Genomic DNA, 24,314 nt, shown 5'->3' with positions numbered 1-24,314 from the left:
CGTGCCAGAGCCGCCCGCGCAGCCCCGGGCCGGCCGCCCCATGCACCCTCCCGGCGCCCCGCTCGCCATGGCCGAGGGCGCCTTCTCGCTGTCGGCTCCGGCGGCGCGCAGCCCCGGGGGGAACCCGTCGAGGCTGCACAGCATCGAGGCCATCCTGGGGTTCACCAAGGATGACGGCCTCCTCGGCGCCTTCCCGCCCGACGGCGGCGCCGGCAGCGCCAAGGAGGCGGCGGACAAGCGGGGGTCGCGGCATTGCCTCCCGAAGGGGCCCGCGGAGCCGCCGCCGGCAGAGCACCAGGGCCGCTTCCAAGGTGAGCGCGGCGGGCGCGTGTCCCACGCCCCGGGGAGGGCCCGGAGGCGGCCGCCCCGCCGCTCACCCGTCTGTCTCCCCCCGCAGAGCCGTACTGCCCGGGCAGCGCCAGCCCCGAGCTGCCCGCCGGCGACGGCGGCGAGGGGAAGCCGTCGGACGAGGAGCAGCCCAAGAAGAAGCACCGGCGGAACCGCACAACCTTCACCACCTACCAGCTCCACGAGCTGGAGCGCGCCTTCGAGAAGTCGCACTACCCCGACGTGTACAGCCGCGAGGAGCTGGCCATGAAGGTCAACCTGCCCGAGGTCCGCGTGCAGGTAACGCACGGCTCCGGCTCCGGCTGCCGGCGCTCCCGCAACGGCTCGGCTCGGCGCGGCCCCGCGTTCTGTCCCGGGAGTCCCGGCCCGGCCCTGCGCGAACCCGCACTCGCGGCGGCGGCTGTCGGTCCCGCTGTCCCGGCTGTCCCCGTCCGGGAGGAGCCGCGGGGCCGCTTTCCGTCCGGGCAGCTGCGGGTGGGGGCTCTGACCCGGCCCGGCCGCCGCCGTTTCTCCGCCGTGTCGCGATCCGGGCGGCTGCGTGCCGGGACGGCGGACGGCCGTGTGGGGCAGGACGGCTCCGCCGCGGTGCTCGCGCTGCTCTGCGGTCCCCGAGCCCGCGCTGCCCCGTGCCGCGTTCCGCTCCAGGTAACGCGGCTGTGCTTGCAGGTCTGGTTTCAGAACCGTCGGGCCAAGTGGCGGCGGCAGGAGAAGCTGGAGGTGAGCTCCATGAAGCTGCAGGACTCGCCCATCCTCTCCTTCAGCCGTTCCCCGCAGGCGGCCCCGGTGGGCGCGCTGGGCGGCAGCCTGCCGCTGGAGACGTGGCTCGGGCCGCCCGTGCCCGGCGGCGCGGCCCTGCAGAGCCTGCCCGGCTTCGCGGCCCCTCCGCAGGGGCTGCCCGCCAGCTACACACCGCCGCCCTTCCTGAACTCTCCGGCCGTGACCCACGCGCTGCAGCCCCTGGGGGCCATGGGGCCGCCGCCTCCCTACCAGTGCGGGGCCGCCTTTGTGGACAAGTTCCCCCTGGACGAAGGGGACCCGCGCAACACCAGCATTGCCGCCTTGCGCATGAAGGCCAAGGAGCACATCCAGTCCATCGGCAAGCCCTGGCAGACCATCTGAGCCCCCCCTCCTGGTGCTGAGACGCAGCCGCCGGTGCCGGGAGGCCGTGGGACGCCCCCGACCCGCTCCGCTGCCGACATCACCCCGCGTCCCGGCTTGCTTTGTATTTTCTGGTCCCCCAGAACCCCCTTTGCCGTGTGCCCCGCGGAGCTGGGGCCGAGCTGTAGCTTAGGAAAAGCTCTCCCACTCTCCCTCGTTGGCTGGATGCTTTAGTCGCAATAAAAGCTGCAGTAGGGCACGGAGCTGCATGGAGTGCCTGGGAGCTGCGGCCTGCAGGGTCCGGGGAGGGTCCTCTGCTTTGCGCCATTCAGCGGCAACGCTGGCGTGCCGGGTGTGTGCACCAAGGGGCTGCCAGGGCTGCCGCCCCCCAGGGTCCTCCTGCCCCCCAGCGTGGCCGCGGTGCTCCCTCAGCCGCCGTGGGGCTCTGCCGGGGCCAGGGCCCAGTGGTGCTTGCCATCCTCGCACAGTTTTGCAGGGTGGCCTGGGGTCTGAATGTGCTTTGCCACCCCACCCTGTGCTTCTGGCCCCCACCACCCCCAAGAGAAGGGCACTGTCAGGTCCTGCAAGCCGTGTGCCCCTGTCCCGGCAGCTGCAATGAGAGGGGCACGGCTGCGCTGCGGGGCTGAGCACTGAGGGGCTGGGAGCTGTGGGGCTGATCCCTGAGGGGCTGGGAGCTGTGGGGCTGAGTGTTGCGGGGCTGAATGCTGATGGGCTGAGCACTGCGGGGCTGAGTGCTGCAGGGTTGAGCACTGATGGGCTGAGTGCTGTGGGGCTGAGCGCTGTGGGGCTGAATGCTGCAGGGTTGAGCTCTGAGGGGCTGAGTGCTGATGGGCTGAGAAGCGTGAGATCAAGCACTGCAGGGCTGTGTGCTTTGGGGCTGTGTTGCGGGACAGAGCACTGTGGAGCTGAGTGCTGCAAGGCCGAATGTTGCAGGGCCGAACGCTGTGGGGTTGAGCATTGGGCTGAGTGCTGTGGGACTGAGTGTTGCAGGCTCAAGCGCTGAGGAGCTGCATGCTGTGGGGCTGAGAGGTGTGAGATCAAGTGCTGCGGGGCTGTGTGTTGTAGGACTGAGTGCTGCGGAGCTGAGGGCTGTGGGGCTGAGTGTTGCGGGGCTGAGCACTGTGGGACCAAATGCTTCGGGGCTGAGTGTTGCAGGACCGAGCAAAATGGGGCTGAGCACTGCCAGGCTGAGCACTGTGGGGCTGAATGCTGTGGGGCTGAGTGCTGTCAGGGCGCGGGGCTGTGCTCAGCCCCTGCAGCACAACACCCGTCCTGAGCCGCCTCAGCTATAACTGCAGCATCCCTTTTTTTCCATTATCTCCGTTACTGCCCATAATGGGGCTGAGAAGCTGTAATGAAACTGCCCTTCTCCTCCGCTGGGCACGGGGTGCTCTGCACACTCTGGAGGTTGTGGCAATTAACGTTTCTCATTAGGGAAAGGAGAAGGATGCACAAGCGCCCTTATTGTGTCCCAGGGACGATTCAATGCCAGCCAGGAGGCCTTTCCATTCACCATTTCCCACTCGTTGTGACCAGACAAAGGCTGGCTTCTAATTATATTTTCACAATCTGTGCATATCTTTAAGAGCCCTGTCAGGAGCAAGCATGTCAGCTCCGCTCAGCTTCACTTCGGGGAGCTCTTTAACCTCAGACAGCAGTTTCTAAGCATCCCTTCACAGCCTCCTTCGCAGCAGACCCCCCCCACACCCCCCACTCCCCCTGTTGTCCGTAGAGCGGGTGCCGCTAATCACAGGGATCCCTCTTATTTTGGAAGCGCTTCCCCTCCTGTTCCGCAATCCCGCGTGCATCACCTGGCTGGAACACCTCCTGCAGCCGGCCTGCTGCCGCCCGCCCTCATTGCTCATAGTCAGCAAGCAGCTGACTCCTGGGGTGCTCCCGAGCTCCTGGGGTGCTCGCCCACGTTTTGCCCCCATCCATCCCCCTGCCCGCCCTCCCCGCTGCCTCCCGCATCCCGCGCAGCCGCCGGATGGACCCGCTGCGTCCCGCTGTGCGCAGCGGAGCGCTGAGGACTCCCCTTCGCTCTCATCAAGCTCTATCATCCAAAACCTGCAGGCGAAAGATGACGTGCCGCGTCCGGCTGTGGGGACGGGACCCTTCCACGGACGCACGGAGCAGCTCCTTTGCTGCCTGCGCTGGATTACCGGCCCCTGCGTGCGGCCGCGTCCTCCGAGGAAAGTGATGGTTTTAGCACTTCAGCCCCCTGAGCGTGGAAAGGTAAATGTTTTCCGAGCCAATAAAGGGCTGAGCGCAAACACACCCGCGCCCCGTCTGGTTTTCTGTCTTCCTGCACTTTCCGATTGTCCCGTTCCATTTTAAAATCCCATTTGTTCCCGTTTGTTGTAAATATCTTCTCCTCCTTAATTGGGTGCTGAGTCTAATAATCCTGCCTCGGCTTGTTAACTGTACAATAGCAGTCAGAGTTAATGACCCATTAGTGATTAATTCCTTAACCAGCATCTAATTGCTCACTGTAAAACCTTTTCTTAAAACTGGATTAAATCATCTAGATCCTTAACCACTTCTTTGCTCTGACTGCGCTAAGGCTCTTAGCGCGGCCATTTCTGCCGGAGCTCTTTCTCCTTTTGCTTCAATTCCATCAGCAGGACCGCGCTGCCGGCGCCCGCTCCCCACCTCTGCAGCACCGGAGCTCCAAGGAGCTGCCGTGAAGGAGCTGCAGATGGAGATACCAAGCTGTGTTCAGGCAGGAGGGTGCGCTGGGTGCTGGCTGTGCTGGGAGGCACTGTGCTGCGATCCCGGGTACAGCACAGGGCTGAGCTGCGCCCGTTCCACCTGGGGGAGGTGGGCTGAGGACCTGGGAACAAAACTCCCATCTCTGCATCTGCTTCATGCAAAGTGAGGCTTTTTTTTTGGNCCCCCCCATATCAGTGTCCCCTCCACCTTATCAGTGTCCTCTCCCCTTATCAGTGTCCCCCCCCCTTATCAGTGTCCCTCTCCCTTATCAGTGCCCCCCCCATGTCCGTGTCACGGTGCCCCACGTTGCCATGGTCACAGCCGCGGGCAGGAAAATTAGGGCAAGGGGGGGGGGGTTGAGGGGGAAGCTGGTGTCACCTGCCTGCATGTGTGCGGGCACGGAACTAGAAGTCAGAGAGGAGATGTGGATTGGACCGGGACATTGTCATCCTGACAGCATCACTGGATCATGCCTTCTTTATTTTGCCAATGTGTGTTGTGAAAGTTGGCCAAGTGTCATCCCTCTGGCGTACAAAGTTCCTACCCATCTAAGAACTGCGACATAAGCCCTGAGATGTCTGTTCCTGCACAGAAAAGAGGTTAAAATCAGCAGGTCGGGGCGGTTCGGGGAGCATGGTGATGGGCAGCGCCCTCAGCCATTTGCAGATGACACCGAGCTGCGTGGTGCCAACAATCCCAGGGGACAGGATGGCATCCTGAGGGACCTAGGCAGGCTGAGCAGTGCACCCATGGGAGCTGCACGAGGTTCCACAAAGCCAAGTGCAAGGTGTGCACCTGGGTGGAGGCAACCCCCGCTGCCAGTACAAGCCGGGGGATGTAAGGATGGAGCACAGCCCTGCCACAAAGTGCCTGGGACACTGGTGGATGGCAGATGGACACGAGCCAGCAGTGTGCCCTCGCAGCCCAGAAAGCCAACTGGATCCCGGGCTGCATCCAAAGCAGCGTGGCCAGCAGGGCGAGGGGGGGGATCTGCCCCTCTGCTCTGCGCTGTGAGACCTCACCTGGAGCGCTGCGTCCAGATGGGGAGTGCTCAGTGCAGGAGAGATGTGGACCTGTCAGAGCACATCCAGAGCAGGGCCACAAAAAGGATCCAAGGGATGGAACACCTCTCCTACGAGGACAGGCTGAGAGAGCTGGGGCTGTGCAGCCTGGAGGAGAGAAGGTGCGAGCTGACCTGAGAGCGGCCTTCAGTATCTAATGGGGAGCTGCAGGAGAGGAGGAGACAGACTCTTTAGTAGGGTCTGTGGTGATAGAACAAGGGGAAAACAAGCTTTAAGAGGGGAGATTCAGGTTGGATGTGAGGAAAAAGCCTTTTAGAGTGAGGGCGGTGAGGCACTGGCAGAGGCTGCCCAGAGAGGAGGCGATGCCCTGTCCCCGTGGACAGCCAAGGTCAGGCTGAAGGGGCTCTGGGCACCTGGTGGAGCTGTGGGTGTCCCTTTGCACTGCAGGGAGTGGGACCTGACGGCCCTTAAGGGTCCTTTCCAGCTCTGTGGACTCTGTGATTCTAAACGGGGCACAGAACCCCTTGTCACAGAACCGGTCCTCCAGGAGGGAAAAGCTGCGGAGGGAAGGACAAACCGGCGCACCACCGGGGCAGAGGGATCCCCCGCAAGCGCTGACCCCGTCTCCCGGCACTGCCAGCGGGGCAGGGTGTAGGCAGAGCCGGGAAACATGTGGACTCCCCGCACCGCTCCGCCCCGCACCGCCCCGCACCGCCCCGCACCTGGCACCGCCCCGCATCCGCGGTCCTGCGGCGCCCTCTGGCGGCCAAAGCGGGAAAGCACACCCCCTCCCTTTCCATCAGCGCTGTCTGCTGCGGGCGTCGGGACGCCGGGCAGCATCCTAGCGGAGCGGGAGGGTGCAACGCATTGCAAGACCCTTCCGTGACCACTGCGCGTGTCAGAGCCGCTCGAGGGAGGAAGAGGAGCCTCGGAAATGAAGTAGGGAGCGTGGTCATTGCCGAAACATACAAGAATACGTGTATTTAGGTATCTTACACGACGGAAATGTTGTTGACAGGAAAGAAACCTTGCTGATTATCTGATACAATCAAGTGCTTGTGAAACATAGTCTCTTATGGAAAGCGTTCCAGTTCTTCAGGTGTAGAGACTTCCTTTCAGCTCGGAGTGCTCTCCTTCGTATTCACAGCTTGCAGCAGATACTCCATCGCCTGATAAAAAGAGAAAAAATGGCATTTATAGAGCAGGCCTGGCAGAATTCACTCCCTCAGCTCATCGGCCTCATGCACAGCTGCCCTGTGTGCTCACATAACAAACCCCCAAAAGACATCATTTGTCTTGATCAGCTTAATAACCAAATGACAAAGTAAGAGAACAGTCATTTCCCTGCATAATTGTCTGCCATCTCATTGATAGAATGCCTCATTACTGTTAAAAAGCCAAGACACAGGAACAGTTTAAGGCTTATTTTCCACTTACTTTGACACCAAGGCCAACTTGCAGGACAGATTTCCTTTCTGATCTCTAACTACTTCACTTGCAATCTACTCATGGCATACGGAGCAGGCAAGGTCTTCCTTTTGCCCACTGCTGACTGAAAACACAAGGAAGGAACTCGAGCACAGCACCTACAGCTGAATTCCCAGCACCGTGATGCTCAATTCTCGCCCATTTTGACTGTTTGTGTGTTTTGATACTCATCCTTTTGCGCTTCAGTCTTTCGGAAATGATTTTATTACTATTACTGCTGTTCTTGAGGACTGAACAGCACAGCAGGAGCACTGGTGGTGGATAATGCTCAGAGCAAATCGGAGCTCGTACACGAGGCTCTGAGTCGAGTTACCTGAAGGACAGACCTGCATTTACTGCTGCAGCCTTTGACTTCGGGGGTAGTAACTTCTGATCTGTACCGTTTTAAATTCAAAAACTGCATCGGCGAAATCTGACAGAGTCCATGGAACTGAGCCCATCCCAACAGCGCCGGCCTTCAGTGATGCTCAGTGGATGGGAGCAGTGGCTCCCTGCACTCAGCACCGCTGCACTGCTCCCAGCCTGCAGTATTTCATCGCTGTGCAGCCGGGTTCACAAATCACTCACATTTCAGTACCTCCACCCAACGGGCAGTTTCATAGTGAGCACTAACCAGCTCCAAACACGGGGTCTGGTTCCTCCCACAATCAGTTTCTGTTTCAAACATATTATGGCTGGAAAAGCACCGAGTGCCAATTGCAAACGTCCCATAGCCACTACCCCATCACCGTCAGATTACCCTGCTTGGCTACTTTCCTCCCAGTCACCATCCCCGTACACAGACACCTCCAAGGAACATTAACTGGAAGTGTTCAGGCCAAGTCTGTGCAAGATGGAACCCCTCAGAGCCAGAGAAATCTACAGGATCAAAATCCAGAAGTCGAGTACGCTCTCACGTCACTGTGCACACGTATGGCTGAATTTCCTGTGCACCAGAATTTGGCCTCTATAAATAAACATTCCCTCTTCAGAAAAATAAAAATAAAAATAAAAATAAAAATAAAAAATAGCAGCAATCATTATTTAAACATTTAGGAAAGGATCACAGAATCACCAAGGTTGGAAAAGACCTCTGAGACCGCCCAGTCCAACTGCCAACATTTCCCACTACACCACGTCCCCCAGTACAGCAACCGAACACGCAGCCCTCTAACAACAAAGCACGTCGCTTCTGGCCTTCAGACCTTCTGCATCTGGAGGGCAGACCTCGGCAGAGAGATGCTTTGATTTTTCAGTGCTGTGGGTTTGCTTTCAGAAGCTGATGGGAAAACAAGGCGTTCTGTTTTCTCCTGGCTGCACGCAATTGGGTGTTTGTGTCCAACAAGAGGAAAGCGCGGGGTAGGCTCTCCTTTCATGATGCAGGAGAGAGACAAAATGACTTTGCACGCTGGAAATTAAAGGCTCTGTGGCAAAAATGAGGCTCTGCTGCTTGCCACATATCGTAGTTGCATGGGTGACGTGATTTATTTTGCCCCTCGTTTGAGAATTCTGGAGATTTAAGGCAATGTTATTCCGTGTATTTGTTATTACTCCATTATTATTGCACTTACATGTTCAATGTTCGACCAAAAAAAAAAGGAAAAAAAGTGGATATTAATTTAGAGTGAAAGCACACAGATGTGAACGGAATTCAATAAGGGCAACATCTGGCCATTTAAGTACGATTTATTACCAAATGCTTTTAGAAGCAAAAATATTTCCCTCTCCATATAACGTAATGGAGTTTGTCTAACCGGATTACAAAGCTGCACACTGCAGAACTGAGGAGGAGACAAACAGCTTTTCCTTTCTAGACCGTATCAATCACAGTTATTACGAACATCACTGTCATAAAGCCATAGCCAGAAACAAACATGCAGACAGCGTTCACATCAGTGCTGTAAGAGACTTAAATCACGGCTTAATTTAATGAATCAATCCTTATCCTTATTCAAGTCAGTGGCAATGACTTCACTGCACTGGGAATTCAGGAGGGAGAGCAGGGCGAAGTTAGCTCAGGAATATTCACTCCATCATATTACTGGAGAACATGGGAAGAAAAACCCTTCTCGTTAACGCTTCTAACAGCGTGTGCCTCTCTTTCTATACCATTTCAAGGCTGCCCAAAAGAATCGTGCGGCTCCATCACCACCCTGGAACCTGACGCATTACAAAGAAAGGAGCTGTGTCACAAGTTCAGCAGTGCACATGGCATCTCTTCCTTTAGACCTCGACTGCCTTCTGTCAAACCTCACCGACATCTTTCCAAGTACGTTTCACAGGATTTTCCAAAGGAACAGGGGTGAATCTGCACCAAAGTCTTATCTCGGGAACTGGCGCTTGTCCGTACCCTCGCTTAAGGGAAGAAGAGGTTGGATTAATGCTGGCATGCACTAAAGCTCGCCCGTACGCAGAGGTTGATTCTGCGGGACCAAACATAGACCGCAGCAGCGGTCAGCATCATCGGACAGAAGCCGATGCCTGGGGGAAGGGACTTGGGTGTGCTGAAGGCGGAGCTGGGAGCAGCTCTGCTCCGGGCTGAGGTGCCTCGCAAGCCAGAGCAGGTGACGGCAGCCAGAACACGCAGCCCGCACGGGGCAGCTTTCTACGGGATGCTCTTTGCCTTCTCCCTGCAGGCACACCTGTTTTTCACACCAATGTGCTGCTGGTGTGGTCATCTCAGCACGAAGAAGTGCCAGTAAAGAAAAGAACGTAACGACCAGGGAGCTGGAAGGGAATCCAGACACTGAAACCTGTGGAATGCTTGTTGAATTTATGTCCAGCTGCAACTCAGTTCATAAAGCACGTCGTACGCGACCAACGATTTCTAATCAAGAGTAAAATGCTGCTTTACTGGATGACTGTCGGGTTAGACACACTTCTGATAATATTCAGGAAATGCAGAAGTGAGATGAAGCTGGTATGCCGCTTTAAAACAAAAGGTGACTGTAAGGAATGCATTTACACGTTTTGTCTTACTTACATCTTTCCAGCTGCTACTGTCATCTGTCTCCCATGAGTTCCTGGTGTGCCAGGGAAGCCCTCCTTTTGAGAAGTGAGCACTTTTATTTTCATTCCCTTCCAGCAGCTGTAGCAAATGTTTGGACATCTCTTCCCACTGCAGATAGTCATCCAGCTGCTTGATGTTTTCAGGTAACGCTGAAAATGGGATCTTGTTTTCTTCTTCATAAGCATAAGGAATATCCCCAGTGCTCTTTTTCCCCATTAAATGTCCTGTAAGAACAAGGACTGTGGCATCAAATTCATCCAAACAGGCAAAATGTGGCTTTAAGAGTTCAAACATCAGCTAGGAGTTCAAACTGACTGATGGTACAGAGGGAGGGGAAGGGAAAAGGGAAGAGAAGGGAAGGGAAGGGAAGGGAAGGGAAGGGAAGGGAAGGGAAGGGAAGGGAAGGGAAGATGTCAAAACTGAGGCACAACTGGGACTGGAGATGTTGTCAGTGTTACACACAACTGATTTCCTACATTGGCAGAGGGAACGTTGATACAAACCGGGCAGAGATAACCAAGCATTTTGCCGGGAGCTAGGGAGAAGCACCGCGTTAGAACTGGCGGTTCCACCCAAGCTGTGGGTGGAGAAGCTGAAAGTTTGGACTTCCCGTGCCTCGATGTCAGATGTGGGAACTCTAGTACAGTGTTCCAGTGCCTATCCAGCGTCTTTGCCACCTCACGCTTTGCTGCCATTCAAACGCAATCAGAATCGGCTCGGAGCTACCCCGAGACGGCTGCGGGCAGGAGCCCGAGGCTGCGGGCTGCCCCCCGAACCGGCCGGCCCCGCGGGTACGGGAGCGCCGAAGGCCGCGGCGGGGCGGGCAGCACCGGGGCGAGTTTGGGGCTGCCGACGAGGGGATGCGGCCGGGCGCACTCCTCCTCTGCCGCGTCCCGGCACCCTCGTCCCGTGCAGCCGGAGCCCGGCGCTCCCGGTGAACGAGACCCGACGGCGGCGGCAGGCGGCCCGCGGGCAGCACGGAGCCCCCGGAGCGGCCGGCGGAGCGCGGGGGCCGGCGGGGCGGGACGGAGACTTACCCACAGCCCAGTGGCTGCCGCGGGGGTAGATCTTGGTGAGCGCGGGGGAACCGCCGGGCTGCAGCGGGGCCGCGCCGCCCTGCGCAGCCAGCAGAGCCAGCAGAGCCAGCAGCAGCAGCGCGCCGGGCCGCCGGGGGCTGCCGCCCATCCTGCCGGTGCCTCTTCCCCTGCCCGTGCCGGTGCCGCTGCCGCTTCCCTGCCCGCACCGCCGTCGAGCCGCGCTCCGCTGCGGGCCGGCCCCCGCCGGGCTTCGCGTTCCGGCTCTGGCTGCGGCTGGGCCGATCGCTGCCGCCGCCGTCGTCGCCGACCCCCATTTATACGGAGCCGGGACCGGGCGCGAGCGGAGCTCCCGCTCCTGACGCCTCCTCACGGGGCCGGGGCTGAGGCCGCCCCCGGCCCCCCGTGCCTCCGTCCTGCCTCCGGCGGGGGCGGGTGCCGCCGCGGGCAGCCCGGACCCCCCCCCGCCCGCCTCCCCGCCCCGGAGGGCTCCCGGCGGGGAGAGGCGGGGGGGCTCCGTCCCGGAGCTCAGCCCCAGCGCTGCCTCCACCCGCCGCACGTGCCCCCCGACGGCTGTCCCGGTGCCGCTCGTCCCGCCCCGCAGGGACCTGGACGCGTTGTCCCGGTGCCGTCGGCGCTGCAGCGCTGCCGGCCGCTGTCAGCCGGGCTGTGGCAGGTCCCGTTCAAGTGGAGACACCGCCCCAAACGGCTCTCGGGGCCGTTTTCACCATTAATTATGTCTGCAAACCAGAAACTTTTCCGAGGAGTGGGTTTTCCCCTCGGGCCTCTTCGCCGGGCGCGGGTCGGCTGCGGCGCGGGGGGCTTTGCCGCAGAGACCGGGAGGAGGAGGACGCGGGGGTCAGAGGAGACGGGCGAGGGAATGGCCGTGGAGGAGCGGCTTTACCGTCGGCCGCGCAGGTTAATTTGCTAATTAACGTGCGTGGTAAAGCAAAGTGCCGTCATCACGGCCTGGAACAGGGAGCCAGGTGACTTCTCTGTTGCAGGAACTCCTTTTTGGAAGAAGTTAAAAGTCAAAATGAATCTTATCTTTTGTACAGAAAACATGAAAATGTTCACAGAAGCGACTGGCCGCTCTGGACGGAAATGCCTGAATGGTCTGAGAAGTTTTTATGAAAGCTTGTGGGAAAAAAAAGTTTCTCTAGCTCTGAGGTGGAGAAATCGCTGGAAAATGAGCAAGCTCAAAGGACAACATCACCTTAAAGCTCAGGAGAGAGAAGATCTGGGGCAGAGAGTTTCTTTTAATTTCCAGTGTCACATGAAGTTACTGTTGCAGGTATTTATGAACGTGACTCGGGTTTGCAGCACTTTCTTCTTGCAGCGTTCCAGCACTCCAGGGCACCCAGAACTGGACAACTTTATGAAGGTTAATGAATGGAAAGATTTCCACCTGAGAGCAAGGAGGAGAGGGTGGGTGAGTCCCTGAAGGAGATGACGGGGGACTGTAAAGGCCACAAAGAAGCAGAACACAAACACATACTCTTCAGAGTGGCCTCAGAGGAGTGAAGGTGGGTGAGTATCAGGAGGACGTGCAGCCCTGGTGTGCTGCTTGTCCCCAAGTGGAATGGGCACAGGGGTGAAGTCATGTGGAACTGGCACAGCTGATGCCACAATTCTGTGTCTAGAGAAATACATCACGAAGTTGGAGATGCTGTTAACAGAGCAGATTGTGAGGGGTTGCCAGGTCCTTCAGCTGACCCCACAGAGCTGCACCGAGCCGTACCCACAGTGTTTCCTGCTGGAAACTACCATGGATGTAAAGTAACGTGATTACTGGGCAGATTATCCAGCTCAACCACTTCTGAAGTCAATTGTGTACCTTACTGTATGAGTTAATTGTTCCCTTGTTCAGCCTCAGTTTATTGCATCTCCTTTTATCGCTTCATGTGATTCACTCTTTCATTTTGGTTATTCATTATGCATTCTTGTTTAATTTACAATGGCATTTTCATGCCTCAGTCAGGAGTTTCACTGCGCAGCACGGCTATGGAAAACACGTGCTCTGTGCTGAGCGACAGCATCGCTGTCCGTGGGACATACCAGTTGCTCATCACAATTCAAGACAGGAAATCAAAAATTCAGAAAAAAAAATGTTTATTTTCAGAAAAAAAAAAAAAAAAAACAAAAACCAACCAACAGCAACAACAGCAAAGCACAGTGCTTGGCTTTCCTTGGCCACAGTGGCTGTACCTTCCTCAGATTTTGTACACGCGTGACATCTCACGTGTTAAAGGATGTGTCCTCATGTTAGATCTCATTTCACGCGGCCTTGGGTTACTCTGCTTTGAGACTGCTCCTGGTGCACTTCCATTTTTAATATCTTGTGTTTTGGTCTTAATTTGTTTTCCCTTAGGTCATTACAATTACGGTGAAAAGTACTGACCTACAGGGGGGATCAAAGTAGGGTTTGAGTTTTCTTTTTAGTTAGCATTGGCTTTTCGAATCCCTTTTTGGGGGGATATTTTGGGGGGGGGGAGGGGAGATGAATTTTCAGAGTTTTATTGTGAAGCAAATACAGAAATCTGCTGAAGTCCCTCAGGCATTCAGCTGGGTCGTTTGAAGCAAGCCACCAAGAAAATCTCAGGTTGAGGGGTTTTGGTCTTTCTGGAAAAGAAAACTGATAATTTTCCAAAATGGAAGCGACCCCAAAGGCCTATCCACCTTATTTTAGCCTTACCTTTGCTCTTATGCTGGCAGTCATCCTGAGAGTCAATGAAATCTCATGCTTGGTCTTGGGGACTGGCTCCTCCAGAACGCCTTTCTGCCCTAAGGAAGAAACCCAGCAACACCAACTTGTCTGTGAGCTTCAAGAAACAGCTTTCCTCATTTGAAGATACCTTTTCGCTTCTCATGTTATCTGTCCACATGGCAAATTAAGTGACTGCGTGGAAAACATTACTGGGTCTTAATGCTGTTCTCACGGCACCGCTGTTTATTTTGCCTCCTTCGCATTTCGGATAAATGCGGTCCGTCAGCGAGTCGGATTTTACGGAAATAAAAGGGGATGAAAGAAAAACGGCGTGCCTCTCGCCGCCTTTTGTAGCGATTCTGACGTTACAGATAGGGTCTGAAGTATGTACAGAGCAAACAGGGGGTTTAAGCCTATCAGCGGTGCAATAACGGCGCGGTCACCGGGGAGCGCTCTGCAAATGTTGGCGATGCTGAACGGCGCTGTCCTCGGTGCTGCAGAGCGGGGCGGGGGGCAGAGCTCTGCAAACAGCGCGAGCAAGGGGAGCACAAGGGCAGAGCCCTGGGGAAACGCAGACCGTAGAATCATAGAAGCTTCTGCGTGGGAAGGGACCCTCAAAGGCCGTCAGGTCTCACTCCCTGCAGTGCACAGGGGCACTCGCAGCTCCATCAGTGCTCAGAGCCCCTCCAGCCTGACCTTGGGTGTCTGCAGGGATGGGGCACCACCACCTGTCTGCCCATAGTGTAAAGTGCTCTTGTGAAAGGATCCCCACTGCTTTGCAGAGGTGAACGATATGAAGCGATGAGCATTTGTTTAACGAGGTGAAGTGTGAGGAATTTGGCACTGTTTGTGGTGCTGAAGGACTAGGGCTTGAACAGTAGGCTTTGAACCAAAGTGGACCTCTCGCAACCCAGTGTTATACATCATCAGCATCCGATCATTAGCCAAATATGCATGGCCATCAGCAAAATACATATGTTGGATAAGGTATCTCATTAGCAAGAGATGTAGCTTAGATAAAGCATTATGAGAATGTGCTGACCTTTCCTTGTCTAGAAGGATGATGTCAAGGCTTACTAGTACACGAACTCCGTGGTTCCTCCTTGAGCCTTGGCCAGGCTGGAGGTGGAATCCAAAAAGGGGAATGAAACCAGATGTTTCCATGCTTGAAGTTATGTAAACTTGTTTATTCAACAGCATAAAAGCTGGGCCCTCTAGCAGTGAAGCGTGGAGATCTCACCTGCAAGTGGACGCACTGCCAGGACCTCCCAGCTGCTGAGAAACAAACCCTCACTGCAACCAGGGCACGCAGCAGCTGCAGGTCTGGATGATGGTTAAGTATTGGGGCAATTGGTGATGTATCTTTCTTAATCACCATACTTAATCCTAAGTAGTAACGGTTAGGGGCATTGCCTTGTTCTGTTTTATTCTTGCTGTACCATTTTGCTTATCTCCTTGGTTTAAATGTAAGTAAAGATGAACTCACTTTTTAACTTGGTGTCTTTGTGCTGTGCTGACCCTGTCAAATTGGCAGAACAGCTGAGGAAGCCTGAGACCCAGACAGCTGAGGCTGAACTGAGGTGATTGAATGCCTGTTGCACCCTTAGTGAGTGTCAGAGTGCTGCGTTCATTGTCACTTCCATCCCTTCACCTGCACGTGAATCAGAATGGCCGCTGTCATGAAATGCATTTATTTCGAGGTGGTCAGACCACGGCTCCTCTTCTCACCTCTGAGTGCAGCTCCAGTCTCTGCCTTGGCCTCAGCACGTGCTGTGTGTTTATCCCAAAGCTGGCAGCACCAGGAGCTCTGGCGAGGTGGTGTTCCTGCCGAGAAGGGCACAGGGAGCAGCGTGGGGACAGGGCTGACATCGCAGTCTGAGCTGCTTCAGTAGAACTTCCTCAGCTGTGGCTGAGTTAGCACAGCACCCAGCAGGTGACTCATCCGCCAGCTAGTTAGTTTGCAGCTAAAGCTACGGGAAACAAGCACAGAGGAAATAGAAAACTACGCGTTTTGTTTCCCAAGTGTCAGCTTCCTTCCATATATAGCTGCTGGTGCTGAATTTATGAACGCCGTTTGTGTTTGAGAAACTAAAACGGAGGAAACTTCACAGCAGAAGGCTGGATCGCTGCTAGGCAGAGCACAGAGTGAGCAAAGGTGAGAGGAGGGGCAGTGCTAGGAAGCCCCAGGGCTGTCCTGGGCCCCAGGCTGCAGCCACGAAGAGCAGCAGAGCAGCAACGTGAGAAGCAGCTGCAAAAAGGAGACGTTCCCTGCAAGCAGGAGCCGGTGTGGCTCCTTGGGCCTCGGGGCACCCACACACAGCCCTGGCCACGCTGTGGCTGCTGGAGCTGGCGTGCAGGCATCCTGCTTTCCAAACACACCTTTCAGTCCAGCCAATGTGACCTTCACCATCCTGGGAACCGCTGTCCTGACTTCATCACCAACAACACGGAGCTTTGTCCGTAGAACAAAGAACTCGGATCCGGATGTACGTTCAGTTTTCAAAGAGAAGGGAGATGATGCCCACATCCACTTCAGATTTCTATCTGTCTACAAATGACATATGCACCCCATAAAGTTTTTTCACTTTTGCTGATAGCATCGCCACACACAAATGGTAGAGAAGCAGGGCTGGTTCTGCGTACAAAAGCAAGGTGCTGGAGCATGAACAGTGTCAGGAGGGATGGAATAGACTTAGTTAGGCCAAGCTGTAGAGCAGGGAAACATATGTAGCTTTTTGTCCTTTACATTTTGTTTGCTTTAGGCCCGCGAGATGTTCAAAGAAACACTGATAAAACCCACGCAGGCAGAGGAAAGCGCCCTTTTCATCTCGGTTCCTCACTATCTTGATTAAACACTGAGAGAAAGGACCTGATGACAAGGCTGGGCTGGTCCTGGGGGGCACCCCCTTCTCCTCCTGGTGGGACTGACAGCCATCGCAGGACAGACGTACAGCTGTCCGTGGGTGCTTCTGCTTTCTCTCCCTTTTGCCTTTCAAAGCACTCTCAGGGGCGGGCTTGGGGCTCTCGAGTGAGTAAGACAAAGTCGGTGAGAGCAACGTGTGATTAACAGAAAAGGCAGAGAGAAGCCTGAACCGTCTGTTCTGCGCTGTGAAGAGGTGAGCGCTGAAAGCGTTTCTCGCTGGATGTAAACCCTGTCAGCAGCACTGGTGTTCCAAGTCAGAAAAGCGAGGCTGTTTGCATTGTGCGAAGCATCCCTTCTGCAAAAACCATGTGCTGCATCATTTGCATTTTTTTTCTCTGAGAAAAAGAGACGTGATTAACCAAGCTTAATATACAGCATCGCTTCCTCCTCGCTGAGAAAGAGACTTCATACTCTGCATTGACAGAAGCGTTATGATTACAGCGCAAATGCTCTCAATGAGCTGTGTAGGGCCTTGGCCCTGTAAGGCATCCTAAACCCTCAGGTGGTTTTATTTCACATCTGCTCACTGCCATGAGCTACAACTTCAGAGCCCTGCTGGGGAAACGCCAGCTGAAGGGTAACAAGCAGGCTGGGGATGAGGAGAGTGAGCAGGAAGGGTTCAGAGGGTGCCCATAGAGATCTATGCCTTATGGCTTTGGATGCTATCTCATGGTGCTTCTTTGCTCCTCCAGCACCACCTCAGATATGAGGACCTCTTGCGCTAGCCAGCATTTGCTTTTCTTCTTCCCAGATGCTTTGATGTCTGCTCCACTCACAGACACAGCTGAGAGCCACCAAGTTGCATTGGCTCCTCTGAACATCACTGTTCAAATGGTGCCCCACAAGACTGGTCTCAGGCTGGTCTTGGCACAACACCTTCATCTCAGTGTCAGCAGACTCCAAAGGCCAAGAGAGGTGGACTGGCTGCACTACATGACTGAACAACTTGCACATGGTTCACCAAAGCTGCTTGGTAGGATGCAGTTAGCAGATCTCTAGGTATCCAGCTGAAATCAGGAAGGTAAATGGAGCCTGTGCTGTCATGCACACCACTAAAGAGCAGGTACAGCAGCACTGACAACTGCATTTCACTCTGCCACGCAAGTCAATTCCACAGGATGGGGCTACCAGGGAGCCAAAGCGAGATGCAGCATATCACCTCCAAGAATTACAGTCTTCTGAGCACAACTGAATTAATCCTTGCTTCTTTTTACCAACTCACGTTTCCTCAACGCAGAATTCCCATCGTAACAGGCTGAATTTATCATTGGAGCTATGTCCAAAGTCCCACTCTCGAAGTTAGAACTTTCAGATTGTATGGCAGTGGGAATAAATTCTAATTTGAGGAATACAACCCACGCACTGCCTCCAAAAATTATTTTATTTTTACTTAACTGCGACGGCACACTTCCAGAGAGACTGCATTAAGAATAACTACATTATTCTGACAGGCTCTTTATTATACTCAATTTTATTTCTACACAAATTGATACGGAATAAGTCATTTTTATATTAGAGTTTGCTGCGAAAACTGCTTAGTAGGACACAAAAGAAGCAGTAGTACTTGGAAGAAGCCAGCAGCTGCCTGCCTTTCAGTTACAACAGAAGGGGTGCCATTACTGCATAATGGTGTATTTCTGTCGAGGTGAGGGACTACAGAAGAAACAAAACTCTGTAGGAAAAAAAGCATCATGCTGTTCCTCATCAGAGCTACAGAAACAAAGCACGCAAAGAAAACAAGTCCTGCTTTGTTGAGGGTACAATACTGACACTGGAAGCCAAGAAGAGAAAGACCCAGAACTTCACGTAAGACAGTTCTCAGCTAAGTTCTAAAATGAAAAATCAATTTTATGTTCCACACTCTTTCAGGTGTCATAGACAGAACAACACATCCTCGAAACGGGAATTTGGGTTGTGCTTTTCCCTTACTGGTAATACTACTGAGCACTCAACTGTGCTTTTCATGTCGTAATTTAGGTATTTATAAAGCCCCACAAAAACTTTTTGTTAGCTTTATTTCACAGCTAGGAACACGAAGGCAAAAGGGTCAACAGCCTGAATTCTAGAATCATGCTGCGTCCCGAAAAATCAGGTCCTTCCCTTCTTTGTCTCTAGACCACGAAGGAGCAAGTTTCACATTCAGAGAGAAGAGTCCCCATTTCTCAATTCAGAATGAAAGCTCCTTTGTATCATTTCTGTTGTCTTTTTTTCTTCCTCCAATCCATATCCAGTTTCCTTAGACATCCTGAACTCCTACACCTCACCCCATTCCAATGTGTACGCTGTGTATCTGCTGAGTGCTGACAGAACGGCTCGTAAGGCTGTGAAAAGAGTGCACTGATGGATCAGAAACAACAAAATACCTGAACAGGCAGGAAGGAGAAAGCGAGGAGAGCCTCCATCACACTGCAGTCTGAGGGCACTGTATTCACGGCGCTCACTGAGCACATGAGCTGCTCTAGCACTCGACAGTATCATCCTTCTGCAAAAGGCCAACTAGAAGCAATGCTTATTTCAGGTGGTGAATACACCATTATGTCATGACCCATGAGCCAAAAGCTTCGCTCATCAGTAACACCCTTTATTTAGACGAGACGAAAGGTTGCACAGCTTGGCAGACAGAAATTAAAACATCTGAAATATATTAGGCTTTTTTTTTTTTTTTTATCCCCGTAGCTTTAAGTTCACACTTCGTTCTTGGAATGCTTTTTTTTTTTTTGTGCTTCAGGATTCCCGTTTCAGCAGTACGTAAGCTCCCATTACTGCCAGAAGAGCATACTGCAGAAGAAAACACAGAATGAAGACTGATGACAATTTTTCTTTAGAGAAGTTCTGACACTACAAACTGCTCAAAACGTGCCCTCTACAACATTACAAGTTGTAGATGAGCAGTTATAGTTCCTGTCAAATTACAGCCATATTTTATTGTCACCGTATTCCTTACAAATAGGCATTACAACTGTATATGCTTAACTCACGAGGTAGCTATAAATTGCTTTCAAATAAATAAAAACACCACGTTCTGCCAGACTGCAGACAAGCTAACAAGAGCACAACGCTCATTTTACATTAGGGAACAAATGATAAAACCAAATTTATTACCAAGTATTCTTACAAGCAAGATTCTTTCCTTATTACTTTACTTGGTATTTTATAGCTTTAGATTTAAGTATCCAAAGTGTCTGCATACATACCTTAAATTTCGGATAGTCATTCATTATTATAGTTACCATACCAACATAAGGCAAAAATCTGTAATGGACAGAACAGATAAATGTTAGATAAACTTAACTCTCAAAAGTTTCAGTGTTCCAGTATTACTCAGCCTTGAAAATGTTAGATAATGGATTTCAGAGAAAACAAACACTCAAGCAGACAGCAAGGGCTTTAAAGATGATGTGCATCTGGCAACACAAATTCAGGAGCAAACTCTCACAGGCTCTGCTCCTTCCACCACACAAATGCTTCATCTTGCTGAATATTACTCATAGCATTAAAAATACAGGTGCACCACAGAAATGGTACAAGGCTCCAAGCAAAAGTGTTCCAAATACCTATTTCTTACACAAAACTATAGATAATTTGAGAAAATTTGATGAGATTGCCTTCTCCTTTCAAGCAGGGAAGAGGACAAAAGCTGAAACCTGGCACAAAATTCTTGTGGGATGCGGAAATCATTTCCTGGCAGTTTCCAGCAATTACAAGGAAAGGCTGGCTGGTTGTTATTCACTGGAGAACTATTTATGTTATATGCCACTTCTCCAAAAAATTCATTCCCACTCCACAACAGAGAGAAGACTGCAGAAAGTAACTTTTCCAGGCAAATTACCTTAATTACCAGTCTACTTAAGAAGTTCAAAAATACCACGCTATCCACTTTGTACCCAGTAGAATCGATTTAAGTTCATCACTTGTTTTGTATTTTAGTTAAAAAGAGCACAGCCATTTTGCATGACTTACCCCCTTGCTCTTCCAACAACATCTTTCTTCTCTAACCAGTTCTGGCCCTCTTTGTACAAGCCTCTATCATCAACTTCATTGTTATCACCTTTGGTCAGAAATTTGATGTTCCCATTTTCTCTAAAAGGCAACAAGGTGATAAACTAAACCACTTGATTTAAAAACTTCAATTAACATCTAGAAAGCACACAGTGAAGACGGGAAGTATTACAAGATTAGATAACAATGTTTACTTCCAGTCCTGCTTATTTAACAGGTACCAGTAAGTCATTAACATTACAGACTTTATTGACAGACATCAAATTTCAACAGGAGACGCTGCACAAAACGCTCCTAGAACGTACTCTGATGTCAGTAATGACGTGATGAACATGACAGGAACTCATTTTTATTTTATTTTTTTAAACTAAAGCAGTATTTGATGATCTGGGAAGAACAAAACAAGACAAAACCCCAAACCTACTGTTCTCTGTATTTTCAAGAGAACGTAAATTTTAATTAAAGAAAAAACAACAACCAACCATAAAACCACCCCCCTCCCACTCCCCAGGAGACAGTATTTCGTTTATGGAAGATCTCAAATCAAAATATAGCTTAGTACTCCTTTGACGCTGATAAAAACCAAAGACACTTTAGCACAGCTGCAAATCTGCACCCAACTCAATATTTTGTCACTGCAACACACTTTCAGGACACTTACTGTTTAGCTAAACAATACAGCAAAACCTCAGTTATCTTTGATATTTGTGAAAGGGAAAATAAAAAAAATAATAATACATGTAATCAGTCGTTAAATATCATCAAGTGGTCAAAACACTATGTGGGGCTGTTACTGCATGGGGAAACCCAAGTGATGCAGAGCCTCAGAAGGTGGCCCTGCATGCAGTGCTCTGAGCCCAGCAGTGCTGACATCCCAACTTCTGGCCATTAAGGCAGCTCATTCCTTTTGCAGGAATAGAGATTTTAAAACCTGAACATACCCAAATGATAACCTTTCCCTACTGCTTCAAATGGAAATAGTATTTTGTACTTTGTTGGATATCACTTAAACTGCTGATGTAAAAAACCTGTAAAGTTTTGCTCCCTTTCTAGCATTATGTATGCATGGATGACACATGCAGGATTTTGGTTCAACACTCCCCAGGAGCTCTTAAGGAGTAAATGCATCACTGCTTCCTATATCCACACTACCTTTCCACTGTGCAAAAGTAGAATTGCCTCTTACACTTGGGGAACTGTTCATTATGTGATGCCTATGCTATAAGGGTAAAAACAACACAGCTCCCTGTGGCATAGGCTGACCTACTTTGAATCTGAGCAATTTTGCTGAGAGACAGCAGGCAGGGTCGCAGGAAGCATGCCCCAGAACTGGGAATAGAAGCAGATCACATCCTACAGACCAACTAAATCTTAAAGCAAACCTTCATTTGCCTTTTTCATGAGATGTTACTCCATTAAAAAGTAAGCGAAAGTCACAGTGAGAGAAACTGTATTTAGAAAGAAGGAAAATGTCAAAGTGCATTACTTTTCATGAACTTTGATTACTCTGTGAACTATTGGAATGTCTCTGCCTTCAACCTTAAAAACAACTATTTCACCAGCTCTGATCGGGTCATCGTGGAAATTTGTTAAGAACAAGAGGTCTCCCCTGTGAAAAGCTGGCTCCATGCTGCCACTACAAACAAAGAGAAAGAGAGAGTTTATTAGCACCATGGTAAATAGAAGAAAGACCGTGAAAACGACGAGTGTTTCATTCTTACAGATAAACCCACAATTTTAATTGCCATCTGTAGCTTCACCCATCCAGGAATACCATGCAGACATCTAACACACAACCCAAACCCCAGTGAGCCCCAGGCTGGGCCCACCCACAGATGACATTCTCACTGCCTCAATGAAAGTAAAAAACAAGCTCTACAGAAATGTAGCAGTACTGTAGCTACGACAAAGGAACAAAATGAGCCATTCAGGTTAAGACAATGGATCTAATAGACAAAAGCCAAGAAGACAGGAGCACAGGAAATACTTCTCTGGGTAGAGTTTAACTGACATGAGCAAGACTTGTACTTACATCAGTGATTGCTATTAACGATCAGAAAAACTGATGCCTTTCCTCCAGAGTCAGATATTTTTTGTTATTTTGATAATAGCCTTCAAGGTGGGATTCCAAGTCCTATCATCAATCACATTAATGGACTTCTCCCATTAAAATGCTGTTACTTTCTGCATAATTCCTTACTGATGCACATTCTGCTTCTAAAAGGCCAAATCTTCCGTGAACATGCATTTAAACCTCATTCATTTGATGAGCACTCAGAGGCCTGCATGACTGGGTCTTGACATACCAGAAATTACCACTGAGAGAAAGGCAATGCGTCACTGAAACTGACTAATAAAAGGAGTTTTACCATAACACAGCTTTAAAATAAATGTCCATGTGGTAAAAAAAAAGAAATTAACAAATAGACCTGAAACTGTTCAATGCCTTTGGAAAAAGCAACACCGAATTTCTCAGGCATGGAATCACAGAATGGCTTGGGATGGAAGGGACCTCAAAGACCACCTAGTTCCAACCTTTGCCGTGGGCAGGGATGCTGGCCACCAGATCAAGCACTGCATCAGGCTGCCCAGGGCCCACCCAGCCTGGCTGCAAACACCTCTGGGGATGGGACATCCACAGCCCCTCTGGGCAGCAGTGCCAGTGCCTCCCCGTTCTCTCTATGAAAAACTTCCCCTGACATCTGCTCCAAATCTCCCCTCCTTCTCTTGTCCTGTCACCACCTACCCGTGTGAAAAGTTGCTTTCTCTCCTGCTTGTAACCTCCCCTCAGGTCCTGGAAGGCCGCAGCGAGGTCTCCCTGCAGCCCTCCCTTCCCCAGGCTGAGCCCCTGCTCCCTGTCCCCATGGCTCTCCTCTGGACCCTCTCCAAAAGCTTCAAGAGAAGCTTCGCAGAAACACACGCGTTTTTATCAAAGCAGAACTAAACTCTGGAATCCTAACCTCCGTTCGGGGAATACTATCCAGCATACACAGGAGTGCTCTCTACCTTAAGGAAACACACCGAGGTCTCACACCGCTGCTGCTCCATGCACATCAGTGGCAGCCTGGATCCTAGCCATGGCAGGAGCTCTGCTCCCTGTGGGTGCAGCTAGGGCCTGCACAGCTGCCCAGGGGGGAGGGAAGGGGCCCGAGGCCTTCAGCAGAGCAGCACCAGGACTCCACCATCACTCACCTGAGCACCACAACGATGGGGCTCTCGCTGCCAGTGATGACGATGAGCCCCTTCCATATCATAAGGGCAGAGGAGACGATCATCGCAAAATTTAGGACCTGGTAATACAGCTGCACGGAACGAGAGAACCGTTTTTAACAGTTAACGGCGTCACATCGACGCGGGGCAAACCTTCAGCCCACAGCAAGGAGCCTCGGCGCCGTGCGGGGCCCTCTGTGCCGAAGCCGCGCTCCAGCTGCAGCCATGCGGCAATCAGCGCTCACGCACCGACTCCTCCCGGACCCCGCAGCATTCCAACACCCGGAGATGCTGACAGCCGGAACCGCGGCACCCGGAGCGGCCGCCTCCGCCCCCCGCCCCGGCCCGGCCGCTACCTGCCGCTTGTTCATGCGCCGCAGGTCCCCGAAGAGATCCATGGCGGCCCTCGGCCAAGAGCCGATCCCCGGCTCCGAGCGCTCGCCGCCGTCCCGGCCCCGCAGCACCACCCCTCCCACCGCCGGACCTCCCGGCTCCCCGGGAGTTGTAGTTCTTCTCCGCACTGCGCCCCCTTCGCACCCGGAATCGCGCGGCAGCTGAGGACTACATTTCCCAGCATGCACCGCGTCTCGGGGCCCTGACGGGAGGACCCCGCCTGTCCCCGCAGGTGCCGGACGCTCTGTCGGCAGAGGGATATCCGGGCGGGAGCGCGGGCGCGCGGCGGTGCGGAGCGAACCGGAACGGTGTGCGGGGCAGCAGCGCGGCAGCAGCGCGGCGGGGCTCTCCTTCCGAGCAGCGCCGTCGG

At 52.6% G+C, this 24,314-nt stretch overlaps 3 protein-coding genes across 3 annotated transcripts; 1 reads left to right on the top strand and 2 right to left on the bottom strand.

Moving 5' to 3' along the window:
- Positions 19–3,134, top strand: RAX (retina and anterior neural fold homeobox). Its single transcript, XM_021381561.1, has 3 exons — positions 19–311; positions 398–627; positions 1,015–3,134. Exons 1-3 carry the CDS (start codon positions 41–43, stop codon positions 1,465–1,467), a joined length of 954 nt encoding a protein of 317 aa, XP_021237236.1. The 5' UTR covers positions 19–40; the 3' UTR covers positions 1,468–3,134.
- GRP (gastrin releasing peptide) lies at positions 6,154–13,431 on the bottom strand. The gene is made up of 4 exons (XM_021380508.1): positions 13,408–13,431; positions 10,716–11,367; positions 9,652–9,902; positions 6,154–6,370 (listed from the first exon to the last, which is right to left on the bottom strand). Exons 1-4 carry the CDS (start codon positions 13,429–13,431, stop codon positions 6,317–6,319), a joined length of 981 nt encoding a protein of 326 aa, XP_021236183.1. The 3' UTR covers positions 6,154–6,316.
- SEC11C (SEC11 homolog C, signal peptidase complex subunit) lies at positions 17,798–24,067 on the bottom strand. The gene is made up of 6 exons (XM_021381091.1): positions 23,908–24,067; positions 23,534–23,643; positions 21,828–21,977; positions 20,303–20,422; positions 19,537–19,594; positions 17,798–19,120 (listed from the first exon to the last, which is right to left on the bottom strand). Exons 1-6 carry the CDS (start codon positions 23,947–23,949, stop codon positions 19,067–19,069), a joined length of 534 nt encoding a protein of 177 aa, XP_021236766.1. The 5' UTR covers positions 23,950–24,067; the 3' UTR covers positions 17,798–19,066.

The sequence above is a fragment of the Numida meleagris genome, chromosome Z (genome assembly GCF_002078875.1).
Source record: "Numida meleagris isolate 19003 breed g44 Domestic line chromosome Z, NumMel1.0, whole genome shotgun sequence".
NCBI classification, from domain to species: domain Eukaryota; kingdom Metazoa; phylum Chordata; class Aves; order Galliformes; family Numididae; genus Numida; species Numida meleagris.
Note: the sequence above shows the minus strand (reverse complement) of the source record. Positions and strands in the feature narration are given on the sequence as shown.

Excerpts from the sequence above, each read along its gene's own strand:
- SEC11C (XM_021381091.1), bottom strand. The coding sequence starts at position 23,949 with ATGGATCTCTTCGGGGACCTGCGGCGCATGAACAAGCGGCAG. Across the intron at positions 23,644-23,907 it reads GGCGCATGAACAAGCGGCAG|CTGTATTACCAGGTCCTAAA; the intron begins GTAGCGGCCGGG and ends CGTTCCGTGCAG. Across the intron at positions 19,121-19,536 it reads ATGACTATCCGAAATTTAAG|TATGCTCTTCTGGCAGTAAT; the intron begins GTATGTATGCAG and ends TTTCTTCTGCAG.
- RAX (XM_021381561.1), top strand. The coding sequence starts at position 41 with ATGCACCCTCCCGGCGCCCCGCTCGCCATGGCCGAGGGCGCCTTCTCG. Across the intron at positions 312-397 it reads GCACCAGGGCCGCTTCCAAG|AGCCGTACTGCCCGGGCAGC; the intron begins GTGAGCGCGGCG and ends CTCCCCCCGCAG. Across the intron at positions 628-1,014 it reads TGCCCGAGGTCCGCGTGCAG|GTCTGGTTTCAGAACCGTCG; the intron begins GTAACGCACGGC and ends CTGTGCTTGCAG.
- GRP (XM_021380508.1), bottom strand. The coding sequence starts at position 13,431 with ATGACTGCCAGCATAAGAGCAAAG. Across the intron at positions 11,368-13,407 it reads CTGCCAGCATAAGAGCAAAG|CGGCCGGCAGCGCTGCAGCG; the intron begins GTAAGGCTAAAA and ends CCCGGCTGACAG. Across the intron at positions 9,903-10,715 it reads CGGCAGCCACTGGGCTGTGG|GACATTTAATGGGGAAAAAG; the intron begins GTAAGTCTCCGT and ends TTGTTCTTACAG.